Source organism: Oncorhynchus gorbuscha, linkage group LG12, assembly GCF_021184085.1.
Source record: "Oncorhynchus gorbuscha isolate QuinsamMale2020 ecotype Even-year linkage group LG12, OgorEven_v1.0, whole genome shotgun sequence".
NCBI classification, from domain to species: domain Eukaryota; kingdom Metazoa; phylum Chordata; class Actinopteri; order Salmoniformes; family Salmonidae; genus Oncorhynchus; species Oncorhynchus gorbuscha.
The window spans coordinates 29,318,361-29,345,017 of record NC_060184.1 but is presented as its reverse complement, the minus strand read 5'-3'; the positions used below and the strand labels follow the sequence as shown (position 1 = coordinate 29,345,017).

Genomic DNA, 26,657 nt, shown 5'->3' with positions numbered 1-26,657 from the left:
GCTAAGGTCCTTGATGATTTTCTTGGCCTTCCTGTGATACCAGGTTGTGTAGATGTCCTGGAGTGCAGGCAGTATGCCCCCAGTGATGTGTTGAGCAGACCACACCACACTGTGGAGAGTCCTGCGGATGCGTTCGATACTGTTGCCGTACCATGCAGTGATATAGCCCAACAGGATACTCTCAATGGTGCATCTGTACATATTAGTGATGGTTTTTGGGGCAATGCTGAATTTCTTCAGCCTCCTGAGGTTGAAGAGGCTCTGTTGTGCCTTTTTCACCACACTGTCTGTGTGGGTGGACCATTTCAGATTGTCAGTGATGAGTACACAGAGGAACTTGACGCTTTTCACCTTCTCCACTGCTGTCCTGTCGATGTGGATGGGGGCGTGCTCCCTCTGCTGTCTCCTGAAGTCCACTATCAACTCCTGCTATTTGTTGACGTTGAGAGAGAGGTTATTTTCCTGGCACCACTCCACCTGGGCCCTCAACTCCTCCCTGGAGGATGTCTCATTGTTGTTGGTAATCAGGCCTACCACTGTTGTGTCATCTGCAAACTTGATGATTGAGTTGGAGACATGTGTGTCCAGGCAGTCATGGGTGAACAGGGTGTATAGGAGGAGGCTGAGCACACACTCTTGTGGAGCCATTGGGAGCCCTTGTGTTGAGGATTAGCCTAGTGGACATGTTGTTGCCTACCTTCAGCACCTGGGGGTGGCCCTTCAGGAAGTCAAAGGACCAAGTTTCACAGGGCGGGGTTCAGACCCAGGTTCCTTAGCTTAACGATGAGCTTGGAGGGTACTATGGTGTTGAAGGCTGAGCTGTAGTCAATGATATTCCTCTAGGTATTTCTCTTGTCCAGATGGGATAAGGCAGTGCGATGGCGTCAACTGTGGACATTGTGTGTAAATTTGGATAAAACACAACATTGTACGGTTGGATTACATGCATCTAAGCTCTAACTAAACCATGTTGGGAAAAAAATCCAATAGTGGTGTGTTTTCATTCAAATCAGATGCTTTCTATGAAAACCCCCAATTTGGCAAGCTTAACCAGCTGCCAGATGGCATGGCACTATTATTACAAATGCCGTAAAAGGGATAATAGGGCCATCTGGCGACCGTTTGGGCTACATTTTGACATGTCTCACGTTATGTTTGTTCAAAATCGTTGTAAAGCCATTGTTGTTTTGTTTCTTTGACAAAGTCAGTTCTGAAGATTGTTATGTTTAATGTGATTGTGATTAATTTACGTTTGTTCCTCAGGTGATTGTTATAGCACCAGGGGGCGCTGTGCATTCGTAAACTGGAAAAGGTGGGAAAGCCATGACATGCGGTTAGGTAAACTGGACAGGTTGTATTTGTGTTCGAAGTATGAAAATGTATCCATGTTTGCTCGTAGCTACCATTGGATGATATATGTAAACGTTTTATGCGTGCATGTCCACTATTTTGAAATCGTATCTCACGTGCATTTATAATGTAGTTGTCAAAGGATAACCACGCGACTGAATGCTATCTGGGAGGTTTCGGACGTCCACACCGCCATTTAAGTTGAAATGTAGCTGAAATGGGTATGGTAAATGTACGTTAGGGTAGGGACGGCCCAAGGATCCCGGATAGCACTGATCGTAAACGAACTGGCTAATAAATGTGCCTACGCAGCCACAGACAACGTAATCTTTGACGAAGCTTGGTTACCGTTAACGTGCTGAGCCAGCATCAGCTCAGCTGTCAGTTGTGTGTGGACTTTGTCCCTTCTGCGTAGCTAAAAGTGTCCCCTCTCTCCACAGTTTCACGCAGCATCCATCCAGTCAGTAGACTCCGGTTGCATAAGGTTACATAATTATCGTGAAATCTCGGTATTGCTGCACCAGAAACAAGCGAAGCAGCCAAAGCAAAGGATGTAGCTAGAAACACGGTGGGTAACGTTAACTTAACTAGCTAACCTTAGTTCGCTGTTAAAACTAGCTTTAGCATGTATGAGCTAGCAATCCTAACTAGCTACCTAGTAAATTAACCGAGCTAGTTCTAATTCGAAGTTAGCTAGCTACTACGTCAACAGTATATTAGTTAGTGAACGATAACTGTTAACGGAAAGGAAAATTTGAGCTAACGTTAATTGTTATAGTTTTTTTCATGTTGCTGATTAGCTAACTAACGTTATTTGACACTATATATATTTTGTTTGCCAATATCAAAGGCTCAATGTTGGCTGTTTAATTTCTGCTGCACTTGTTAGCAATATCAAAGGCTCTGTGTTGGCTGTTTAATTTCTGCTGCACTTGTTAGCTACAAAATGTAACGTTATGTTTTGTAAAAACTACCTAGCTAGCTAGCTAACGGAGATGCCCTGTCTTGAAGAGAGTAGTCAGTATCACCTTGATCTAATACAGTTGCTCAGAGTTACTACCAATGTGTATAATAAAATATTGGTTACTACAGCCGTTTGCCAAGCTTTTCATTGTGAGCTGTTGCAGTGGTTCAGGGAACTATGCACCTATTCATACCCACCCACTAATCAAAAGGCAAATATTAAACTCGCACACACTGGGATTTGAGACTGATTAAGCTATGCAATATGCTTTGCAAATTAGCAGATAACATGGCAAACATGATAACGGCATGAGACAATGTCATTGCAACCACGATGGCAGTAACATGCAACTGGAAAAGACTGAAGGTTGGTAGCTAAATCAAATTGTGAGCAGAATGACTAGGGACATTTTTCTTTAGAAAGCCAAGGGATGTGCTGCTACTGAGTCAGTCACATGATTAATGGAAAAATGCATAGATAATGTTATACCGATGGTGTCTTTCATAACTTAAACTGTGGATTGATGAGAATACTGAAGGAAAGAGGAAAGAGATGCTGCTTATAAATACGGCAAGGTGACCGGGGACAATTGTTTGGTTAAACAGTACAAATATGACCTATGCAGATAAATCGAGATGAGGAGACTCAAGTATAGGTACAACATGGAGGGGAAATTTAGGGGTTTGGATACTAGGTGTATGTGGCAGTTGCTTCTAAACATCACAAATTACAAAAAGAAACCCAGTCAGGTTGTGGACACAACGCTTGCCTCCCTACCCATCTAGCAAAACTTGTTTTTCTCACGCTTTGTGCAAAACGACTCTGAGCTGCAGAGGAGCGCCCCTGAGGATCACGAGGATACATGCTTGAGGTCTCCATGGAGGGCGTATGTAAGTCATTCAATCGTGTAAACCCTCACAAGGCTGCCGGCCCAGACAACATCCCTAGCCTCAGAACATGTGCAGACCAACTAGCTGTTGTGTTTTCTGACATTTTCAATCTCTAACTCAGGCCGTTATTCACACTTGCTTCAAGATGTCCATCATTCCTGTGCCCAAGAAAGGGAAAGTAACTGAACTGAATAACTATCGACCAGTAGCTCTCATGTAATGAAGTTATTCAACAGGCTAGTCAGAGTAGGTCACCTCCTCCCTCCCCGACACACTTGACCCTCCAATTTACCTACTGCCCAACAAGATCCACAGACTACGCAATCGTCATTGCACTGCACACTGCCCTCACCCACCTGGACAAGAGGAATGCATATGTGAGGATGCTGTTCGACTACTGCTCGACCTTCAATACCATCGTGCCCTCTAAGCTCACCCCAAAGCTCACAGCCCTGGGACTTACCTCCCTATGCTACTGGGTCATGTAATTTCTGACAGTGAGCCTACCTGGTGAAGGTAGGCAACATTACCTCCTCCACACTGATCCTCAGCATGGGGCCCCACAAGGGTGTGTCCTCAGTCCCCACCTGTACTCACTATATACCCACTACTGAGTGAACTCACACAGCTCCATCATCAAGTTCACTGCAGACACGACAGTAGTAGGCCTGATTGCCTACAGGGAGAAAGTGAGCACTCTGACAGTGTGGTGCCAGGTAACAACCTCTCCATCAACATCAGCAAAACAATGGGGCACGCCCCATCCTCATCATTGTGGACACGGTCAAAAAGTACTCTGGTGTACACATCCAAGGAGCTGAAACAGTCAAACAACACAGACCCCGTAATGAAGAAGGCACGATAGCAACTCTTTAACCTCAGGAGGCTGAAGAAATTCGGTCTGTCCCCGAGGACCCTCAGTGTTCTATGGGAGCATCATCAAGCATACTGTTCGGGCTGCATCGCAGCTTTGTAACTCCACCGCCGCTGACCGTATGGCACGACAGAGGGTGGTATGCTCAGCCCAACGCACCATTGGGTGCATACTGCCTGCCCTCCAGGACACCTACAACACCAGGTGTCGCAGGGAGGCTAAGAATATCATCAGGTAGCTCAGCCACCCGAGCCACAGCCTGGTCTCCCCGGTTCCATCACTCAGCCGCAGGCAATATAGGAGCATTATGGCAAAAACTAAGACTGGCCTATAGCTTGTACCTCAAGACCGCTGAATAGCCACCAGTAGTAGTAGTCGTCGTCGTCCCCCAACCGACATCTACCCTGCCCACACCCCAATGGACATTATTATATCTCAGTTGTAAATATGTATATATTTTTTTGCTTTATTCACACCTACGCTGTTGGCACTCGGAGCGCAAGTATTTCACTGTAGACTGCAACTACAAAAACATCCTCTGACCAGTAGATTGTATCAGCGGAACAGCATGACTAATGCTCATTCGATATGCTTTCAGCACTCTGACTACGCTGTGGCATTAACCTTCAGTCAGCTCGATTGGCGTCTTTTGGCTTGCTGTTTGGTACACTTCTGCGTTGCTGCATACAGCAGACGATGCAGATATTTTAGCTAATTCCCTTCAATAATTATTTTTATCTCCCCCATGATAAGGAAGTGGGAAGATTGTGGAAAGGGAGAAGAGCGGGATCATTAGGACGTTGTGCCCACAGGCTCGGCGCGTGTGTGTGCGTTGGGGTGCATGCAGCTTTAGTATACCGCACTGATGGAGAAGAGAGACAGGAAGCCGGGCTACTTTGCCAGGTAAGTGAACGGTTCTTCTGTGTATAGCCTCTTTTAGGTCTATGCCAAAGTATTTATAGTGTTGCGTTTTTCGAGAGCCTGTGAAGTGGGTTTTAGTGTTACCAGCATGTGGCAACAGTTTTGCTTCCCTGTGTGCATAGCGATTTGAGGGAGAACGGGATGTTTTGTAGCACCACTAACTGACGTCCCACTATGCCGTTGTTTATTACGGTGCATTGAGTGACTGTCCACTTTTACTCTGACTGACATTGTGTTCACTGAGTAGTGCTCTGTAGCCATCTGGCCCTCACTGCACTGGGTACACCTGATACTGGCACTGATGCAATGGAGTCATGCGTCAATGCTCACGCACAGTAGAGTTGCCGACTGGATTTCTATCCCTGTAAGTAGCTGAAGCATGAGACATCCAGCAGTGATGATGTATGCTTGAGATCCTGGCTCTCTACTCCTGGGATAAGGAGGTTGCTGCTGTTTTTGGACGAGTTGTTTATGTTTTGCTGCGCTTGAGTGAGTACGCAGTCTGAGTAGCTATTCCTCTGCTACCAGGCTAGAGAGAAAGCAAGAGGGGGATAAAAAGGTAAAGCGCCAAAGGAAATCTCTACATTCCTCTCTTGTTAATGTTCCTGTGTGAAACAGTAGTGTGCTGTGTGGAATTTGTTGGTGGAATCCAGAAATGTTTACCATATGTGTGTATGGTCTGCTGCTGTGTTTGTAATGGAAGAGATGCTATTTGAAGGCCAGAACTATATCTGTCTGTCTTGTATCCAAACCTATTGATCCAGTGCTCCTCCATTACTCTGTCGCTGTCAAGCGCTCTCTTTAGTCATCTGCTTCTCCATTTTCACATGTCCTTTGCCTTCTTTCTCCAGCTTTTTCTATACTGAGCCCAGACAGCCAGGATCTTGTTTACAATCCGTTTCAATCTGACTAGAGCTACATGTTGCCATGTCGGCTTAGTTAGCTGCAGCTTCCCCTGTTAATGAACCCAGGCAGGCGGGGGTGGGAGACGCCATGACATCACCACCTGACCTATCAATAATGAATCAGGAAAAAGGACAGAGGAGAAGAGAAAGTGGGCAAGCAAAAGACAGTTACGTTTTGGATTTCTGTTTTTGAGTTTTTCACAACCTAACAGGAAACATTCATTAGTTGTGAAATCCAATGTTCATAAGCATGATTGGAAGTAAACAGATTGGCCACCCCTCTCTCCATATCCTCAGGTTGAAGAGACGGAGACAGCTCAAACAGAGCCAATCAGAGAAGGCTATGGCTGAGCAGAACCCGTCGGATTCGTCCTTAAAGACGCCCGTCATCTCCTGCCCATCCCTCCCTGCTTTTTCTGATGCCCAGGAGAGGATAATGCCAAACCCACCTGAAGGTTTAGGTAAAACCAATTTCCAGAGCGACTTTTGTAAGTCGCTCTGGATAAGAGCATCTGCTAAATGACTTAAATGTAATGTAATGTAAATGTAAAACACGCCTCACACACACACACAGCCTTTCTATGGGCACATTAACAAAGGGTCAGAAGTGCACTACATGACCAAAAGTGTGGACATCTTGTCAAACATCTCATTCCAGAATCATGGGCATTACTATGGAGTTGGTTTCCCTTTTGCTGCTATAACAGCCTCCACTCTTCTGGGAAAGCTTTCCACTAGATGTTGGAACAGAGTGCAATAAACTCTCATTCACGTCTTGTCCCAGAATGCACCACGCAGTCCATGGGAAACGTTGCCCATGCTACGCCAATGGGCCGTGTGGTGCATTCTGGGCGATTCTGGGACAAGACGTGAATGGGAGTTTATTGGACGCTAGCTCAAAAACACAACATTAAAACAAATTTCATCAAGAATAAGTTCAACATTGCAAATATTTTCTGAGATGTGAGATAATTAACTTGCTATCTGTAATATCGTATAACTTTGGAATCGTGACGTTCTCTACTTTCAAGGAAAATAGACTTGTTTCTTGACATACGCAATCCCTTCTCAAAGTCCGTGTAACGATTAACTTGACCGTGCATGACTGTTCACACGATTGGACCACAGTCTCCTTGGTGGAGAATTATATGTTCCTTCATTCATTGGATTCAGACTCCACTCTGTGAGGCACATCGATCTGCAGGTTGAATATGATGAGATTGTGGACAGCTAACTACCTACTTTACATGCTGGTATTGTCTTTGGTTGTTGTGTTTAACTACGTTTGATAGCAAGCCAGCCCATAACGAGATCATTGCGTTGTGGATTTTGGAGTCGACTTGACCTGCAACAGATTTCAACAACGATTTTCCATGTTGCTACCAACCTTATTATAAAAGGAAAACTAAACATTTGTTCACAAAAAAAAATCTCACATTTAAAGGATTGGTGGATTTTTCCTTTTAAGGACACCAGCTCTTTCCATTACAGACTGACCGGGTGAATCCAGGTAAAAGCTATGTTCCCTTATTGATGTCACTTGTTAAATCCACTTCAATCAGTGTCAATGAAGGGGAGGAGACAGGTTAAATAATGATTTTTAAGCCTTAAGACAATTGAGACATCGATTGTGTATGTGTGCCATTCAGAGGGTGAATTGGCAAGACAAAAGATTTAAGTGCCTTTTGAACGGGATATAAACTCAGCAAAAAAAGAAACATCCTCTCACTGTCAACTGTTTATTTTTAGCAAACTTAACATGTAAATATTTGTATGAACATAAGATTCAACAACTGAGACACAAACTGAACAAGTTCCACAGACATGTGACTAACAGAAATGGAATAATGTGTCCCTGAACATAGAGGGGGTCAAAATCAAAAGTAAGTCAGTATCTGGTGTGGCCACCAGCTGCATTAAGTACTGCAGTGCATCTCCTCCTCATACTGCACCAGATTTGCAATTCTTGCTGTGAGTTGTTACCCCACTCTTCCACCAAGGCACCTGCAAGTTCCTGGACATTTCTGGGGGGAATGGCCCTACCCTTCACCCTCCGATGCAACAGGTCCCAGACGTGCTCAATGGGATTGAGAGCCGGGCTCTTCGCTGGCCATGGCAGAACACTGACATTCCTGTCTTGCAGGAAATCACGCACAGAACGAGCAGTATGGCTGGTGGCATTGTCATGCTGGAGGGTCATGTCAGGGTGAGCCTGCAGGAAGGGTACCACATGAGGGAGGAGGATGTCTTTCCTGTAACATACAGTGTTGAGATTGCCTTCAATGACAAACAGCTCAGTCAGATGATGCAATGACAGACCATGACAGACCCTCCACCTCCAAATCGATCCCGCTCCAGAGTTCAGGCCCAGTGTAACGCTCATTCCTTCGACGATAAACGCGAATCCGACCACCCCTGGTGAGACAAAACCGCGACTCGTCAGTGAAGAGCACTTTTTGCCAGTCCTGTCTGGTCCAGCGACAGTGGGTTTGTGTCCATAGGTGACATTGTTGCCGGTGATGTCTGGTGAGGCCTACAAGCCCTCAGTCCAGCCTCTCTCAGCCTATTGAGGACAGTCTCAGCACTGATGGAGGGATTGTGCGTTCCTGGTGTAACTTGGGCAGTGGTTGTTGCCATCCTGTACCTGTCCCGCAGGTGTAATGTTCGGATGTACCGATCCTGTGCAGGTGGTGTTGAACGTGGTCTACCACTGCAAGGACAATGTCTCCCTGTAGCGCTTTCTTAGGGGTCTCAGAGTACGGACATTGCAATGTATTAACCTGGCCACATCTGCAGTCCTCATGCCTCCTTGCAGCATGCCTAAGGCACATTGACACAGATGAGCAGGGACCCTGTGCATCTTTCTTTTGGTGTTTTTCAGAGTCCGTAGAAAGGCCTCTTTCGTGTTCTAAGTTTTCATAACTGTGACCTTAATTGCTTACCGTCTGTAAGCTCTTGGTGTCTTAACGACCGTTCCACAGGTGCATGTTCATTAATTGTTTATGTTTCATTGGACAAGCATGGGCAATGGTGTTTAAACCCTTTAAAATGAAGATATGTGAAGTTATTTGAATGAGCTTTGAAAGACAGGGCCCTGAAAAGGGGACATTTCTTTTTTTTGCTGTTTAATAGTAGGTGCCAGGCGCACCAGTTTGTGTCAAGAACTGCAACGTTGCTGGGTTTTTCCACATTGAACAGTTTCCCGTGTATATCAAGAATAGTCCACCACCCAAAGGACATCCAGTCAACTTGACACAATTGTGGGATGCATTGGAGTAAACATGGGCCAGCATCCCTGTGGAATGTTTTTAACACCTTGTAGAGTCCATGCCCTAACGAATTGAGGCTGTTCTGGGGGCAAAATGGGAAGGTGCAAGATATTCAATTTCCTCTGTGTCCACATCACTAAGGATCTATTGTGGTCCAAACACACTAACACCGTTGTGAAGAGGGCACGATGCCTCTTCCTGAGGAGACTTAAACGATTCAGCATGGGCCCTCAGATCCTCAAAGTTCTACATCTGCACCACTGAGAGCATGTTGACAAGCTGCATCAACGCTTGGTATGGGCAACCACTTGGGATCCGACCACAATGCCCTACAGAAGGTAGTGCGGATGGTACATCACAAAAAATTGTCAGACTGTGTACTCACTCAAGCGCAGCAAAACATAAACAACTCGTCCAAAAACAGCAGCAACCTCCTTATCCCAGGAGTAGAGAGCCAGGATCTCAAGCATACATCATCACTGCTGGATGTCTCATGCTTCAGCTACTTACAGGGATAGAAATCCAGTCGGCAACTCTACTGTGCGTGAGCATTGACGCCTGACTCCATTGCATCAGTGCCAGTATCAGGTGTACCCAGTGCAGTGAGGGTCAGATAGCTACAGAGCACTACTCAGTGAACACAATGTCAGTCAGAGTAAAAGTGGACAGTTACTCAATGCACCGTAACAAACAACGGCATAGTGGGACGTCAGTTAGTGGTGCTACAAAACATCCCGTTCTCCCTCAAATCGCTATGCACACAGGGAAGCAAAACTGTTGCCACATGCTGGTAACACTAAAACCCACTTCACAGGCTCTCGAAAAACGCAACACTATAAATACTTTGGCATAGACCTAAAAGAGGCTATACACAGAAGAACCGTTCACTTACCTGGCAAAGTAGCCCGGCTTCCTGTCTCTCTTCTCCATCAGTGCGGTATCCTAAAGCTGCATGCACCCCAATGCACAGAGGGTTTAAACACCGTTTCCCATGCTTGTTCAATGAACCACACCTGTTGTTTACGAAGTGACAAATAAAATTTGATTTGAAGTAAACAACATTTGCAAAAATGTATTTGCGGGAATACACTGTTCTCAAAGACACATGATGTGAGACGTTTTTTGTGACAGATTAACGTTTCCGTAGTTTTCTTCTGGATCCACCACCCAAAGGACATCCAGTCATGGTTTGGGGGGCATGGCCACTGGTGCTGTCGCTGATTAGACATTTTATAGGCCTTCCTGTTGGCCACAGTGACAAAATGTAGCTGTTTTTAAAGCTAATTTCCTGTAATTCTACACATTTTGCATGCAATCTGAGTGATTCAAACATTATAGCATAATCAATGGGATCCCCATGCCATGATAAAAAATACTCCAAAATGAATCGTTTTTTTACATTTTAGATGTACCTGACTGTCAAGCTTTTATGTTGATTGTTGGGTCTCAAAAATCATATTATTTAAAGGTCCATTATATTTTCTACATACTTTATATCTGGTTTTAGTCTTATGTTCACCCCTACAATTATTTTCTATTCACTGTTTGGACATGGGCAGCCCCTAATTATAATAATTTAACTTTTCTATACAGAACCCTGATCTTTGTTATAATCTGAGAGAAATCTAAATATGCAACAACTAGGACTGGTGGTTAATGACTAGGATTGTCCCTTTTTGGCTTCTGGACAACGAAGAAAGTTGATATGAAAACCAGTAGTGAAATTCTGAGAAGCTTTTTTGTTTCCTACTGCTAGCTAAGCTGCTGAGTGCTGCTCCTCTGTCTCTCCCTCTGCTCCACTGCTGCAGCCTGTGTCTGTGAGTTGCCTAGCAATGAGTCTCCTCTCTGGCTTGCTCATGGCTCACTCTGGCGAGACAGAGCCATTTAGTTGACACATTAAGCAAGCTACTTTCTTACTCCATACACTCACTATACATTGCTAGTCTGCAGCCTTTTTAATTCTGAGGATGTTGCATAATGACCATACAAACAAGTTATTCAATCCGAAAAGGTAGTCATCCTAGTTATGCACTGACTAAGGAGTCTATGTAGGACTACACTGCATTAACTTAGCAACTTTAAAAAATCTATATTATGACATTCTCGTTCTGATAAAGCTACCAGTCACTAGTTGGTACAGAGACCGTAATGAGTAAGTGACCGCTCTTACCAGAGGTCAATTCTGTGTGGATGTACAGTGACCCACAGCTGGACTCCTCACAGCCTGCTGTACAATGCTGAGTCATTCCTCCAGTTTCTATAGAGGAGCTGGAGTAGAGGAAAGCGGAAGTAGTGGGAGGGTGTTCTAATGAACTGGTGCTGACTATGACTGTAGCGTACAGAGTTCACTAGGATACTAGCTAGCCGTGTGTGTGTGTGTGTTCGCGAGCTAGGGTTATGCTTTTAATATAATTCTATTTAAAGCAGTGTGCGCTAGTTTGTTGGTGTATACATGCATTTTGTTTCTGAATGAACAGAGCAATTTTATTTGTATTAATCTCTATACTGTGTCACTAACCTATTTTTCTGTCTTTCAGATGACAGGAACAACATGAGCAGCCAGGCCAAGAAAGAGAAGAGGAGGCCCCCTGGGACAGTGGAGTATACTGTGAGTACAGGCTGCCTCTGTAATGCCTCACTACCTCCACCCTCTGACACTACAACTCCCTCATGGGGTTTTGACTCACTCTTAACTTAGGTAGGCAATGTGGACGATAAGCCTACATTTCTTTGTAATTCAATAATAAAGCAAAAAGGTTGCATCCTGTTCAGGGAGTCAAGGTTTCTGCTTTCTAATTTAGTATTTCGTGCTGCATTTTGGCTTGGCTAGATTGATACTTTTGGTAATAAACATTTACTAAGGATGTAACTTTGTTGCAGGTGGGACCCCAAGAATCTCTAAACAGCATTGCTCTGAAGTTCAACATCACCCCCAACAAATTGGTGCAGCTCAACCGCCTCTTTTCCCGCAGTGTCTATCCAGGACAGGTGAGCTTTCAGCACTTAACACACCACTTCCTGCTGTCAATCTTAGCTTTCTGATTGGCAAACAAGCCTGTCTGTCACCCTTGCAGAAGCTATTTGTTCCAGACGTGGGCCAATCGGAAGCAGACTCTCAGTCTGTGGGTTCCTCTGACCCCACCTCCATCAAAGATCTAGCAGAGAAGGTGTCACAGGTAAGTCAGTTATCCTTGATAAGAACAACCCAGACTAAAATAATAAATTTGATCCTAGTTCTGTGCTCGTCCCTGCTGCCTGGCAATGTTACAGGATGGAGACTTCAGTGGCAGATCAGTAAGACCGCTACGACGTGAGCGGTCTTCCCTGTCCGAGGATGAGAACCCCGCCATTGTCAAGTTCATCAAGATGAGCTGCAAGTACTTCACTGACGGAATGGTGAGTGGCCACGCCGGAGGCCATTTTGAAATTAAAACAACCACCACGGCAACAGATTAACTTGTGTCTTTTTATTGTCTCCCAGGGTGTGGTGGGAGGGGTGATGATTGTGACGCCCAACAACATCATGTTTGACCCTCACAAGTCGGACCCCCTGGTGATTGAGCACGGCTGTGAGGAGTACGGCCTGATCTGCCCAATGGAGGAGGTGGTGTCTGTGGCCCTCTACAACGACATCTCTCGCATGAAGCTGAAGGACGCGCTGCCGTCGTAAGGACCCACCCAGGCATCCTGAGACTCTTTCGCACTGTCAATTCATCTTTCACTCCCTATTTAAACCCTTTTTCCCCCTTTCCTGATCTTATCCTTGCTTTCCTTGCTTAGTTGTCAAGTGTCGCATTCTGTCTTTCTGCACTCTCCCATGTTCGTTCGTTCGTTCTTCTCCTTCGTAGGTGAAAATGTTAACTGATTGGCCGAGCTCATGCTGTTGCGTTTCCAATACCAAATTGTAGGGGCAGACATGACACTCTATTCATTTTTTTTTTTAGTTTATCTGTTTCATTTTGTACTGGTTCATTGTTTAATTAGTATTATTATTTAGCCTTTTTTAAATTATTTTATTTGTGTTCTGTTTTTGAGTTGCATTTTCATTTTGTTCATATATGATTTGTTTAAATTTTCCCATCCTCCGTTGTGATGTGCGTGTGGTGCCCCCTGACTCCTGGCCCGCACAGAGACCTACCCCAGGATCTGTGTCCTCTGTATAGGCCCGGAGAGTGGGAGGAGCTGCCCTCAGAGCGCGACCTCAACCCCTTCAGCCGCTACGAGGCGCTGGATCCCAAACGACCCATTGTCCTGGACGACATCGACTCTGCCCTGTCAGACATGGGTATGACTGAGAGATGACGCACAATGACTTGTATTGGATCAGGATGAATCATAGAAAATCAATATACATCATAGTGAATCATTGCATGTGTAGTTTAAGAGAAATCTAAACCAAATGGCTTATGCTGAATAATTTATTTAGCATTATTTAGATCCATGTGGTAATTTTTGTAATACCTCATGGTTTCTTATATCCCAGTCATAGAGAGGGCAGAGTGTGAGCCAGCAGACCAGTCTCCATCAGACGAGGGTTTCACAGAGCTGGAGCTTCCCTTGAACGGGAGCGCTGAGGAACCAATGAGTGGATCCAGGCCACCTGCCAGTGCTACCAGCCAGGACCAGTGGGGAGAGCTCCCAGGATCTAGTTCCCCTAAACGGGTGGAGTCCCAGTCCCTCTCTGACCCAGTCCCACTGACCTCGCAGAGAGGAGAGGAGGACGATGAAGAACTGGTCCAGAACCGCTCCATCGAGGAAACGACCCAATCACTGCCTGTCCTTTCAGAGACTGAGAATAACGGTGAACTGTTGAAGCCTGCTAGCCTAGCCACACGCCAAGCCAAAGACGGGAACTCTTCAGGGCAACTGGTGAACTGTGTTAGCGACCAATCAGAATCGGCAATGGACCAAAATAGGAAGCTGAGCTTAAGTGAGACCGCTGCGGCTTCAGGGAAATGTAGTTCTCAGGAATCCAGCCCTGCAGAGGAGTGGCTGAGTGAGGAAGAGAAGCGAAAGAGGAGCAACAAGGCGGAGGTGAAGTCTTGGCTGCTGGAGAGAATGCAGGCGCCCATCCAAAGTGAGTGTTCACAAGCGGTTTGTGTGGTTTCTTGTATAGCATTATTTCAATATTATACTTCCCTCTCTCTCTCTGCAGACATGCTGCTCTCCACAGAGGAGAAGAGTAAGACCCCGCCCATGTTCCTTTGCTTCAAGGTGGGCAAGCCCATGAGAAAGTCCTTCATCATTGGCCGGACATCCAGCCCCGCCCACACGCGAGGAAAACAGCCAGAGTACTGGTTTGCTGTGCCCCAGGAGAGGTGAGAGGTCAACAATGACAACAGTCACAGTCGGAAACCTCTTTGAGAACTGGGGTGTATTCACAATGCTATAAATGTTGAATGTTCTGAAACATAAATTTGGTGTGTTTCAGGGTGGACCACCTCTATGCATTCTTTGTCCAGTGGTCTCCTGATGTGTACGGTAAGGAGGCCAGGGAGCAGGGCTTCGTGGTCGTGGAGAAGGACGAGCTCAACATGATCGATAACTTCTTCAGTGACCCCAAGTCTTCTCGCAGCTGGGAGGTGTGTTCACATGGCATGACCTTGGTCTGTGTGGTGTTGTATGTTCGCATTGTGTTCAAGTGTTTTGTGACTTTGGACTATGCATTTTTTTTGTGTTTGGCCCAAGCTGTGTTCAATGTTTTGACCATGCATTGAGTTTAGTATGTTTTGACTGTACTGTTGAGGTGTCTGACCATACATGGTTGTGTTCGTAGATCATCACCATCAACGAAGCGAAGCGCAGGCAGAGTTTTGGCAGCTATGATGGGGAGGAGCCTTTTGGGGATCTACTGCCCATGCTCAGTGACCCCAGTGCTCTGCTGCAGGACACACACATAGAGAAGGTAAACACACAAATGCCATGAAACACAAAACACTTTCAATCAAGAAAACATACCCAGTGTGACTTCACATACACAACCTGCACACAAACTCCGAAATACACATATTCACACAATCACGTGTCTCTGTCTCCCCACAGCTTGCTTGTCGGCTGCCAGCGCGGGTGCAGGGGTATCCATGGCGACTGGCTTACAGTACGGTGGAACACGGGACCAGCCTAAAGACCCTGTACAGGAGCCTATTAGAGGTGGACAGCCCTGTGCTACTGGTCATCAAAGACATGGACAACCAGGTACTCACACACTGAACATGGTGCTCTATTTGTATTTGGGCTCTTGAGTTTTATTCGCGCTCTTGATCTCTCCCCCCCCAGTTGTTTGGGGGATACTCCACCCATCCCTTCAGAGTAAGTGAGCACTGCTATGGCACGGGAGAGACCTTCCTCTTCAGTTTCTGCCCTGAAATCAAGGTCCGACATAATCTCATTTATACTCTGTTGTATCTGCATACCTACACTACCGTTCAAAAGTTTGGGGTCACTTAGAAATGTCCTTGTTTTCCATGAAAACATACATGAAATGAGTTGCAAAATGAATTGGAATAATAGTCAAGACAGTGACAAGGTTATAAATAATTATTTTTAATTTAAGTAATTGTGTCCTTCAAACTTTGCTTTCTTCAAAGAATCCTCCATTTCCATCAATTACAGCCTTGCAGACCTTTGGCATTCTAGTTGTCAATTTGTTGACTTCATCTGAAGAGATTTCACCCCATGGTTCCTGAAGCACCTCCCACAAGTTGGATTGGCTTGATGGGCACTTCTTATGTACTATATGGTCAAGCTGCTCCCACAACAGCTCAATAGGGTTGAGATCCGGTGACTGTGCTGGCCACTCCATTATAGACAGGATACCAGCTGATTGCTTCTTCCATAAATAGTTATTGCATAGTTTGGCGCTGTGCTTTGTCATTTTCGTGTTGTAGGAGGAAATTGGCTCCAATTAAGGGCCGTGTAGTGTATGGCATGGCGTTAGCCTTCCTCCTTCAAGATCCCTTTACCCTGTACAAGTCTCCCACTTTACCACCCGCCAAAGCAGGCCCAGACCATCACATTGCCTACACCATGCTTGACAGATGGCGTCAAGCACTCCTCCAGCATCTTTTCATTTTGTCTGTCTCGCGAATGTGATCCGAACACCTCAAACTTAGATTCGTCTGTCCATAACACTTTTTTTCCAATCTTCCTCTGTCCAGTGTCTGTTCTTTTGCCCATCTTCATTTTTTTTTTTTTTGGCCAGTCTGAGATATGGCTTTTTCTTTGCAACTCTGCCTAGAAGGCCAGCGTCCCAGAGTCGCCTCTTCACTGTTGACGTTGAGACTGGTGTTTTGCGGGTACTATTTAATGAAGCTGCCTGTTGAGGACTTGTGAGGTGTCTGTTTCTCAAACTAGACACTCTAATGTACTTGTCCTCTTGCTCAGTTGTCCATCGGGGCCTCCCACTCTTTTTATTCTGGTTAGAGACCGTTTGCGCTGTTCTGTGAAGGGAGTAGTACACAGCTTTGTATGAGATCTTCAGTTTCTTGGCAATTTCTCGCATACAATAGCCATAATTTCTCAGAACAAGAATAGACTGACTAGTTTCAGAAGAAAGTTATTTGTTTCTGGACATTTTGAGCCTATAATCGAACCCACAAATGCTGATGCTCCAGATACTCAACTAGTCTGAAAAAGGCCCGTTTTATTGCTTCTTTAATGAGGACAACCGTTTTCAGCTGTGCTAACATAATTGCAAAAGGGTTTTCTAATGATCAATTAGCCTTTTAAAATTATAAACTTGGATTATCTAACACAAGGTGCCTTTGAAATGCAAGGGATGGTTGCTGATAATGGGCCTCTGTACGCCAATGTAGATGTTCCATTAGAAATCAGTCGTTTCCAGCTACAATAGTCATTTACAACATTAACAATGTCTACACTGTACTTCTGATCAATTTGATGTTATTTTAATGGACAAAAAAATGTTCTTTCAAAAACGAGGACATTTTTAAGTGACCCCCAAACTTTTGAACGTTAGTGTATGTTTTAGAATTCATATGACCTCTGTCATTGCTTTGCTGCCTGACTTGATGTGGGTTGCTTTTCCTTTTCTCAGGTTTACCGCTGGACTGGGGAGAACTCCTACTTTGTGAAAGGCAACACAGATTCTCTTCAGATGGGAGGAGGAGGGTGAGTGTATTTGAATATACAGTCCCTTCAGAAAGTATTCATACCTTTTGACTTATTACACATTTTGTGTTACAGCCTGTATTCAAAACGGATCTAACATCATTTTCTTCTCACCCATCTACACATAATACTCCATAGTGACGAAGTGAAATCATGTTTTTAGACATGTTAGCAAATGTATTGAAAGTGAAATATAAAATCTACATAAGTATTTACGTTAGAATCACGCTTGGCAGTGATTACAGCTGAGAGTCTTTTTGGGTAAGTCACTAGGAGCTTTGCACACCTGGATTGTACAATATTTGCACATTCTTTCAAAAAAAATCTTCAAGATGTGTCAAGTTCGTTGTTGAACATTCCTAGTCAGCAATTGAAGTCTTTCCATAGAGTTTAAGTCAAAACTAACTGGGCCACTCAGGAACATTATTGGTAAGCAACTCCGGTCTTTATTTGGCCTTGGTTTTAGTTTATTGTCCTGCGGAAAGGTGAATTTGTCTCCGTGTCTGTTGGAAAGCAGATTGAACCACGTTTTCCTGGGCGTAGCGCTATTCTGTTTCTTTTATACTAAAAAACTCCCCGGTCCTTGCCGATGACACACATACCCATAACATGATGTAGCCACCACCATTCCTGAAAATATGAATTGTGGTACTCGGTGTTGGATTTGCCCCAAACATATCACAAGACCTTGCATTCAGGACATGAAGTGAATTTCTTTGCCACAATTTTTTTTTTTCAGTTTTACTTTAGTGTCTTATTGCAAACAGGATGCACCGTTTGGAATCTTTTATTCTGTACATGCTTCCTTCTTTTCACTCTGTCATGTAGGTTAGCTTTGTGGAGTAAGTACAATGTTGTTGATCCAACCTCAGTTTTCTCTTATCACAGCCATTAAACCCTGTTACTGTTTTAAAGTCACCATTGTCCTCATGGAGAAATCGCTGAGTGGTTTCCTTCCTCTACAGAAACTGAGTTAGGAAGGACATTTGTATCCTTGCAGTGACTTGGTGTATTGATACACTATCCAAATTGTAATTAATAACTTCACCATGCTCAAACGGATATTCAATGTCTGCTTTATTTATTTAGTTTTTCCTTATCTAACAATGGGTGCCCTTCATTGCGAGGCGTTGAAAAACCTCCCTAGACTTTGTGGTTGAATCTGTGAAATTCATGTTCTACTGAGGGACCTTACATTAACTGTATATGGCTACAGAGATGAGACAGTCCTTCAAAAACCATGTTAAACACAAGTTGCATGGACTCTCTATGTGACTTGTTAAGCACATTTTTACTCCTGAACTTATTTAGGCTTGCCATAATAATGGGGTTGACTCAAGACATTTCAGCTTTTCATTTAATTAATTTGTCAAATTTCAAAAACATAACTCCACTTTGAAAGTATTGGGTATTGTGTGTGTGTGTGTGTGTGTGTGGGGGCAGTGACACAATCTCAATGTAATAATTTTTTTAATATTCTGGCTGTAACAACAACAGCTGGAAAAAGTCAAGGGGTGTGAATATGTTCTGAGTACTGAAGGTACTGTATGTGGTTGAGCAATGTGAGACTATCTTTGTGTGACCTGCTCTCTCTTTCTGTTGAAGTCAACTTGTTATGAGTTTGTCTGACTTTTTCCTGTCTCTCTTTCTCCTTCCCTCCATCTAGAGGTCAGATAGGGCTGTGGCTGGATGCTGACCTGTATCATGGCACCACCTCCAGCTGTGCCACTTTCCACAACCAGCCCCTCTCTACCCAGAAGGACTTCATCATCCACAGTGTGGAGGTCTGGGCCTTCGAGTAGCCTCACTCCACCTCATCCAGTCTCTTCCAAAACCCTCCAGGGGGAGACCAGGATCTGGCTTCAACACCCACCCCTTACTCTACCAGAATGGGAAGCTGATCATTTGACATAGGTTTACGACAGCTGATTTGATGTGGTTTGTCCTGGGGGTGGCAGAGGTGTGAGAAGCTGTGGCTGGTGTATTTCCCTATTACTCTATTGGCTGCCTTATACCTCCCATGCCACCCACAGCTATCCCAGCATGCAGCCTGCCTACAGAACTCAAAACTTCTACCCACTTGGAGAAGAGCGACATGTTCCTGGAGGATCAAAGAGGCAATTGTCCTAGCTAACGGAATCAGTCATGAGTTAATTTCAAACACAATATCAAAACATAGGCAATGAGATGTGAGATTGTTGTATTAGGGATGTGGCTAGTGGGTGCAATGCACATCAAAAAGGAACAAGGTATCTGGTTACAGGTGAGTAAACACAACCATCAATTCTCTACATACGCAGAAAATCAGAATATTCTTGTTGACAAGTCCATAACAAGTCAGGGGAAAAAACATGTGAAAAGAGGAAAGGTGAAAGGTTAGATGTTTTAGGTAGGCATTTTGTGACTAATTTCTCTTCCAAAACACATCTGCCCCAAAACCACTTTAAATATAGGAGTAATTGTTTACAAAGCTTACCATGACTGAAGGTTCTTGTTTTCATGTCTCCAGTCCTAAATAGACTTAATGAGAATGTTGCATTGCATTTCAGAGCATTCCATGTCTCTTTCCAAAACAACTGTCAACTAAGGGAACATAAAGGGGGTTTTGCAATGACCAAATGTCGTTTTATTTTACTTTTGTATCTGTTTTGTTTGTTTCTCGTCACATTTTATAATTTCTTATGATTTATTTGTACAAAGAATGTATGATTTTTGAAATAGTATAATTTTGTTACAGAATTGTATTTTTTTGGTGAATGTGTTGGTTTGTTTTCTGTTGTTTTTAGGTAAGTCCTGTGATCGGCCACAAGGTTGATACATCCAAGCACTAAATAGATTGAAGAATCTCAAGGCAGTATTAGTCTGTCACATCTTTGACCAACTGTACCTTCTCTTTGTTTTAAGGTGTGTTTCTGTAAGTAGAGTGAGTTACTGCAGAGTGAGTTTAGTCTACTCAACTGTTCATTAGAACACATGAGCCAAGGGAAGTAAGACTGTTCAATAACTCCCAAGTTGTTTGGTCTGGTCTGTGGCATTAACATCAATCATTTGTTTGTGTATAAACCTGTCACGATTGTCATTTTCTGCCACTACATAATAAGGGAAGGACCGATGAGTACTGAAATTTCGGGAAAGAAAGGCATATACCATTTTAGTTTTTTTTCTTAACGTGTTCTGTTGAGATCTTATACCACTGTTTTCCAGACCAATGTTGATAAATGGAGTGTTTTGTTTCTGTCTCAAGTAAGTTGCCATGAGCTGACTAGACCTACTGCATGATATACAGAAAATACTGTAATACAGACAATACTGCTTAAATATGACATTCCCCTTTCTGCATCCTACTATTCACAAATCCTTATAGGTGTGGCTTTGTTTCCTTCTGTGTAATAGATGTTGAGTGTTGTTCTCACTGTGAATGTTCCCAAAGTGTTATTTCCTGTAAATCCAAAACTGTCATATTATAGGTGAGTCTCACTGAGGATATTTATTGTATTATGTTTAAAATGAAATAATAAACATAATACGATTCCAGCCTTCACCCTCCCCCCCCCCCCATATCCTCTTGCTTACTTTTCCAAGGTTTGCTTATTTCCTTTTAGGTAGGCTACATAGGCACATTTACTATAGGTAAAGCTGACAATGTTTCAAAGTAGTTCAGGATTTATAAAATTGCTCAACATCTAGCAGGTGTAGGTGCTTGAGAATGCTATTCATTGACTACAGCTCAGCGTTCAACACCATAGTACCCTCAAAGCTCATCACTTATCTAAGGACCCTGGGACTAAACACCTCCCTCTGCATCTGGATCCTGGACTTCCTGGTGAGCTGCCCCCAGGTGGTAAGGGTAGGCAACAACATCTGCCACGATGATCCTCAACACGGGGCCCCTCAGGGGTGTGTGCTCAGTCCTCCTATATTCCCTGTTCACCCATGACTGCATGGCCAAGCACTGCATTAAGTTTGCAGATGAGACAGCCCATAGGGAGGAGGTCAGAGACCTGGCAGTGGTGCCAGGATAGCCATCTCAACGTGATCAAGACAAGGAGGGCCGAGCACACCTCCATTCTCATCGAGTCTGTAGTGGAGCTGGTTGAGTGCTTCAAGTTTCTTGGTGTCCACATCACCAACAAACTCATCCAAACACACCAAGACCGTCTTGAAGAGGGCACGACAACACCTACTCCCTCCAAGATTTGACAGGGTCCTCAGATCCTCAAAAAGTTCTGCTGCTGCACCATCGAGAGCATGGTTGCATCACCGCCTGATATGGCAACTGCTGCCACCAATCGCAAAGCACTATCGAGGGTAGTGCGTACGGAACAGTACATATCTGGGCCAAGCTTCCTGCCATTCAGGACCTCAATACCAGGCAGTGTCAGAGGAAGGCTCTAAAACTTGCCAAAGACGCCAGCCACCCTATTCATAGACTGTTCTCTCTGCTACTACACGGCAAGTGGTACCGGAGTGCCAAGTCTAGGTCCAAAAGACTTCTTCACAACTTCAAGCCATAAGTCTCTTGAACTGCTAACCAAATGGCTACCTGGACTAATTTGCATTGACCTCACCCACCCCCATTTTTACACTCTTGCTACTCTTTTTATTATCTATGCATAGTCATTTTACTTCTACAGGTACATATTACCTCAATTACCTCGCCTAACCTGTGCCCCCGCACAATGACTCTGTACCGGTACCTCCTGTATATAGCCTCGTTACTGTTTATTTTATTGTGGCAATTTAATTATTTGGTATTTTTACATTTTCTTTGTTTACTTCAGTATATTTAGTAAATACTTTCTTAATACTTGTTTTTTTCTTAACTGCATTGTTGGTTAAGTAAGCATCCCCCTAAGATCTACAGCTGTTGTAATCGGTGCATGTGACAAATAACATTTGATTTGATGTCTGTTGAGCTGAGTTATTTCCTTACACCAGATGGGAAAACTGTTATGACAAAAGACACCTTTGTGCCCAGGGTTTGTCTGGGACTCGACTTGCCACAACTTTTCATTAACTACTACACTATAGTTCTTATAAACAGGGCAATACTGCATAAACTATCATAAGATACAGGAGCTATACAAAGCAAACAAACATAGAGCTACTAAATCAGCACAGTAGGAAGGAGGATTCTCCAGGACGGTGTGGTGAGAACTCGATCCGTTGGAATGTGAAGATAAGATTATTTATTCCCAAGAACACTTCGTAAACCAAGCTCGAGTGGACAGAGATAGGCATATTTCACTTGGACACGTTTCAATATGGAGAAAAGCCTAATTTTAAAATGGGTCCGCCGTGGTTCTGTGTAACGTAGTTATATTTGAGACCAGTGTATTCAAGTTAATTTCGTCTGACTTAAGTAAAATATATTTGAGAAGGAATCAACGAGTCCCAGACTGTTCTCAATAGAACATACCAGAGGGTAATCTGGTCTCAGAGCATTTCATATTATTCTGTATGTAAAGCCGAGACTCCATGTAGTATGATATGTACAGTGCCTTGCGAAAGTATTCGGCCCCCTTGAACTTTGCGACCTTTTGCCACATTTCAGGCTTCAAACATAAAGATATAAAACTGTATCTTTTTGTGAAGAATCAACAACAAGTGGGACACAATCATGAAGTGGAACGACATTTATTGGATATTTCAAACTTTTTTAACAAATCAAACTGAAAAATTGGGCGTGCAAAATTATTCAGCCCCCTTAAGTTAATACTTTGTAGCGCCACCTTTTGCTGTGATTACAGCTGTAAGTCGCTTGGGGTATGTCTCTATCAGTTTTGCACATCGAGAGACTGGAATTTTTTCCCATTCCTCCTTGCAAAACAGCTCGAGCTCAGTGAGGTTGGATGGAGAGCATTTGTGAACAGCAGTTTTCAGTTCTTTCCACAGATTCTCGATTGGATTCAGGTCTGGACTTTGACTTGGCCATTCTAACACTTGGATATGTTTATTTTTGAACCATTCCATTGTAGATTTTGCTTTATGTTTTGGATCATTGTCTTGTTGGAAGACAAATCTCCATCCCAGTCTCAGGTCTTTTGCAGACTCCATCAGGTTTTCTTCCAGAATGGTCCTGTATTTGGCTCCATCCATCTTCCCATCAATTTTAACCATCTTCCTTGTCCCTGCTGATGAAAAGCAGGCCCAAACCATGATGCTGCCACCACCATGTTTGACAGTGGGGATGTTGTGTTCAGGGTGATGAGCTGTGTTGCTTTTACACCAAACATAACGTTTTGCATTGTTGCCAAAAAGTTCAATTTTGGTTTCATCTGACCAGAGCACCTTCTTCCACATGTTTGGTGTGTCTCCCAGGTGGCTTGTGGCAAACTTTAAACACTTTTTATGGATATCTTTAAGAAATGGCTTTCTTCTTGACACTCTTCCATAAAGGCCAGATTTGTGCAATATACGACTGATTGTTGTCCTATGGACAGAGTCTCCCACCTCAGCTGTAGATCTCTGCAGTTCATCCAGAGCACATATGTCAGAGTCAAGGCCCGCGGGCCACATCCGGCCCGCGAGAAGGTTTTTTACGGCCCCTGGGATGATCTTGATTTATTATTAGAACCGGCCCGCAGACCGCAGCAAGCCGGCAGCCCGCAGATCTTTTACACGCACCAATACTACATTTCCCACAATGCAACGGTGACGCATCGAGCAGTAGGCTGCTTCATTTCAATATTTATTGGCACAGCAGTTGTCAGCATCACAGTAAAATTAACTTGAGATGAGATGGAGCTGCCTTGGGAAAAACTCGTGGGTTTGACAACCGACGGAGCACCTGCGATGTGTGGACACAGGAGCGGACTGGTGGAAAAGATACGGGAAAAGATGCAAGAGGAAAACGCGACAGGTGAGCTGACAGCTTATCATTGTATCATACACCAGGAAGCGTTGTGCGGTAAAGCCTTGAAAATGGAGCATGTAATGAGCATCATCACGCGCACAGTTAACTTTATCAGAGCCAAAGGTTTGAATCACCGCCAGTTCAAGGCATTTCTGACGGAGTTAGAAACGGAGCATGGTGATTTGCCTTATCACACAGAGGTGCGATGGCTAAGCCAGGAAAGGTGCTTCAAAGATGTTTCGAGCTTCGTGAGGAGATTTGTCTGTTCTTGGACAGCAAAGGGAAAGACACAACACAACTCCGAGACGAAATGTTTCTGTGTGAAATGGCTTTTCTGTGTGACATTACGAGTCATCTGAATGCAATGAACTTGCAGCTGCAGGGTCGGGATCGTGTCATCTCTGATATGTACAGTACAGTGAAGGCATTTAAAACCAAACTGACTCTGTGGGAGACGCAGATGCGGAAAGAAAATTTGAGCCACTTTCCCAGCTGCCAGACCATGAAAGAGAAGCTCTCTACCAGTGCGTTCCCGAGCGCACAGTTGGCTGATAAAATAGGTATGCTTGCCGCTGACTTTCGACGCCGATTTGCTGACTTTGAAGCACAAAAAGCAGGTTGGAACTGCTCGGTAACCCATTTGCTGTTGACGTGGAAAGCTCACCACCAAACCTCCAAATGGACTTGATTGACCTCCAATGCAATGATGCACTGAGGGCAAAATATGCGGCAGTGGGTGCTGCGGAGTTCGCCCGTTTCCTCCCCGACACAATGCCCCAGCTGCGCATCCAGGCTGCTCAAACGTTGTCTATGTTTGGCAGCACATACCTGTGTGAACAACTGTTTTCTTTGATGAACTTGAACAAAACATCACACAGAAGTCGACTTACTGCTGAACACCTCCACTCAATTCTGAGGATTTCCTCAGCTCAGAGCCTTACCCTGAACATTGATGAACTTGTGGAAAAGATGGGACACCACCAAGTATCACCCTCAACCTCAAACAAGTGAACATTACTGTGCAATCACATATTTAGAGTTTTTACTCAGTTCAAGTTTAAAAGTTAAAGTTTAATATTTGTTTTCACTGCATGTTACTTCTCCTTAAACAAAGTGTTGTTTTTGATTAATAGATTTTTGCACTTTATTTTATTGTATTTCAATCCAATTATATTTTAAAAATATTTCAGTTGAGTGGATGATAGAAAATTGCTATTATTGTTTTTTTCTTTGAAGTAAATTTAGCCCACTTTTGCTAAAATAGAAAATATAGGCTACTGATGGTGCCTTGAATACCGGTTTCTTTCATTTAATGTTCATGTTATGGTGATTTTTATATAAAGGAAATTTGTCTTTTGTGTCTGTTGAAAATTAAAGATTACTGACAGAGCCATAAGAAAATATTGCTTTATTTATCTGATCATATTGGAATATATTTGTTAGGTTTTCAGTAGGTTCAATTAGGTTCACTAGACTATATGCGTCATTTAAAAAATTTTCAATGAACATTCGAACAGTCCGGCCCTCGGCTTGTAGCTAAATTTTTTATTTGGCCCTCCGTCCATTTGACTTTGACACCCCTGATCCAGAGGTATCATGGGCCTCTTGGCTGCATCTCTGATCAGTCTTCTCCTTGTATGAGCTGAAAGTTTAGAGGGACGGCCAGGTCTTGGTAGATTTGCAGTGGTCTGATACTCCTTCCATTTCAATATTATCGCTTGCACAGTGCTCCTTGGGATGTTTAAAGCTTGGGAAATATTTTTTTTATCCAAATCCGGCTTTAAACTTCTTCACAATAGTATCTCGGACCAGCCTGGTGTGTTCCTTGTTCTTCATGATGCTCTCTGCGCTTTTAACGGACCTCTGAGACTATCACAGTGCAGGTGCATTCATACGGAGACTTGATTACACACAGGTGGATTGTATTTATCATCATTAGTCATTTAGGTCAACATTGGATCATTCAGAGATCCTCACTGAACTTCTGGAGAGAGTTTGCTGCACTGAAAGTAAAGGGGCTGAATAATTTTGCACGCCCAATTTTTCAGTTTTTGATTTGTTAAAAAAGTTTGAAATATCCAATAAATGTCGTTCCACTTCATGATTGTGTCCCACTTGTTGTTGATTCTTCACAAAAAATACAGTTTTATATCTTTATGTTTGAAGCCTTGAAATGTGGCAAAAGGTCGCAAAGTTCAAGGGGGCCGAATACTTTTGCAAGGCACTGTACAGTGGCAAAAAAAGTATGTGAACCCTTTGGAAAGGCCTGGATTTCTGCAAAAATTGGTCATCAAATTTCATCTGATCTTCATCTAGGTCACAAAAATAGACAAACAGTCTGTTTAAACTAATAACACACAAACAATTATACATTTTCATGTCTTTATTGAACACACCGTGTAAACATTCACAGTGCGGGCTTGGAAAAGTATGTGAACCCTTGGATTTAATAACTGGTTGACCCTCCTTTGGCAGCAATAACCTCAACTAAACGTTTT

At 43.7% G+C, this 26,657-nt stretch overlaps 1 protein-coding gene across 9 annotated transcripts; it reads left to right on the top strand.

Annotated features, from left to right (window-relative positions):
• The first annotated feature begins 1,586 nt into the window (after nucleotides 1–1,586).
• On the top strand, nucleotides 1,587–20,849 carry LOC123990849 (nuclear receptor coactivator 7-like). 9 transcript variants are annotated; one of them, XM_046291767.1, is made up of 17 exons: nucleotides 1,599–1,918; nucleotides 4,832–4,981; nucleotides 6,202–6,365; nucleotides 11,711–11,781; nucleotides 12,054–12,161; nucleotides 12,248–12,349; nucleotides 12,444–12,569; nucleotides 12,655–12,839; nucleotides 13,337–13,458; nucleotides 13,657–14,250; nucleotides 14,329–14,491; nucleotides 14,605–14,755; nucleotides 14,950–15,078; nucleotides 15,216–15,368; nucleotides 15,450–15,545; nucleotides 17,230–17,303; nucleotides 18,970–20,849. In XM_046291767.1, the coding sequence occupies exons 2-17, from the start codon at nucleotides 4,944–4,946 to the stop codon at nucleotides 19,103–19,105; spliced, it is 2,412 nt and encodes an 803-aa protein (XP_046147723.1). In that variant the 5' UTR covers nucleotides 1,599–1,918; nucleotides 4,832–4,943; the 3' UTR covers nucleotides 19,106–20,849. The 9 variants fall into 9 exon arrangements, with proteins under 9 accessions (XP_046147726.1, XP_046147723.1, XP_046147724.1 ...); XM_046291764.1 differs by having other exon boundaries at nucleotides 1,602–1,918; nucleotides 4,836–4,981; nucleotides 13,304–13,458; XM_046291763.1 differs by having other exon boundaries at nucleotides 1,602–1,918; nucleotides 13,304–13,458.
• The last annotated feature ends 5,808 nt before the right edge of the window (nucleotides 20,850–26,657 follow it).

Excerpts from the sequence above, each read along its gene's own strand:
- LOC123990849 (XM_046291764.1), top strand. The coding sequence starts at position 4,944 with ATGGAGAAGAGAGACAGGAAGCCGGGCTACTTTGCCAG. Across the intron at positions 11,782-12,053 it reads CTGGGACAGTGGAGTATACT|GTGGGACCCCAAGAATCTCT; the intron begins GTGAGTACAGGC and ends ACTTTGTTGCAG. Across the intron at positions 13,459-13,656 it reads CTCTGCCCTGTCAGACATGG|TCATAGAGAGGGCAGAGTGT; the intron begins GTATGACTGAGA and ends CTTATATCCCAG.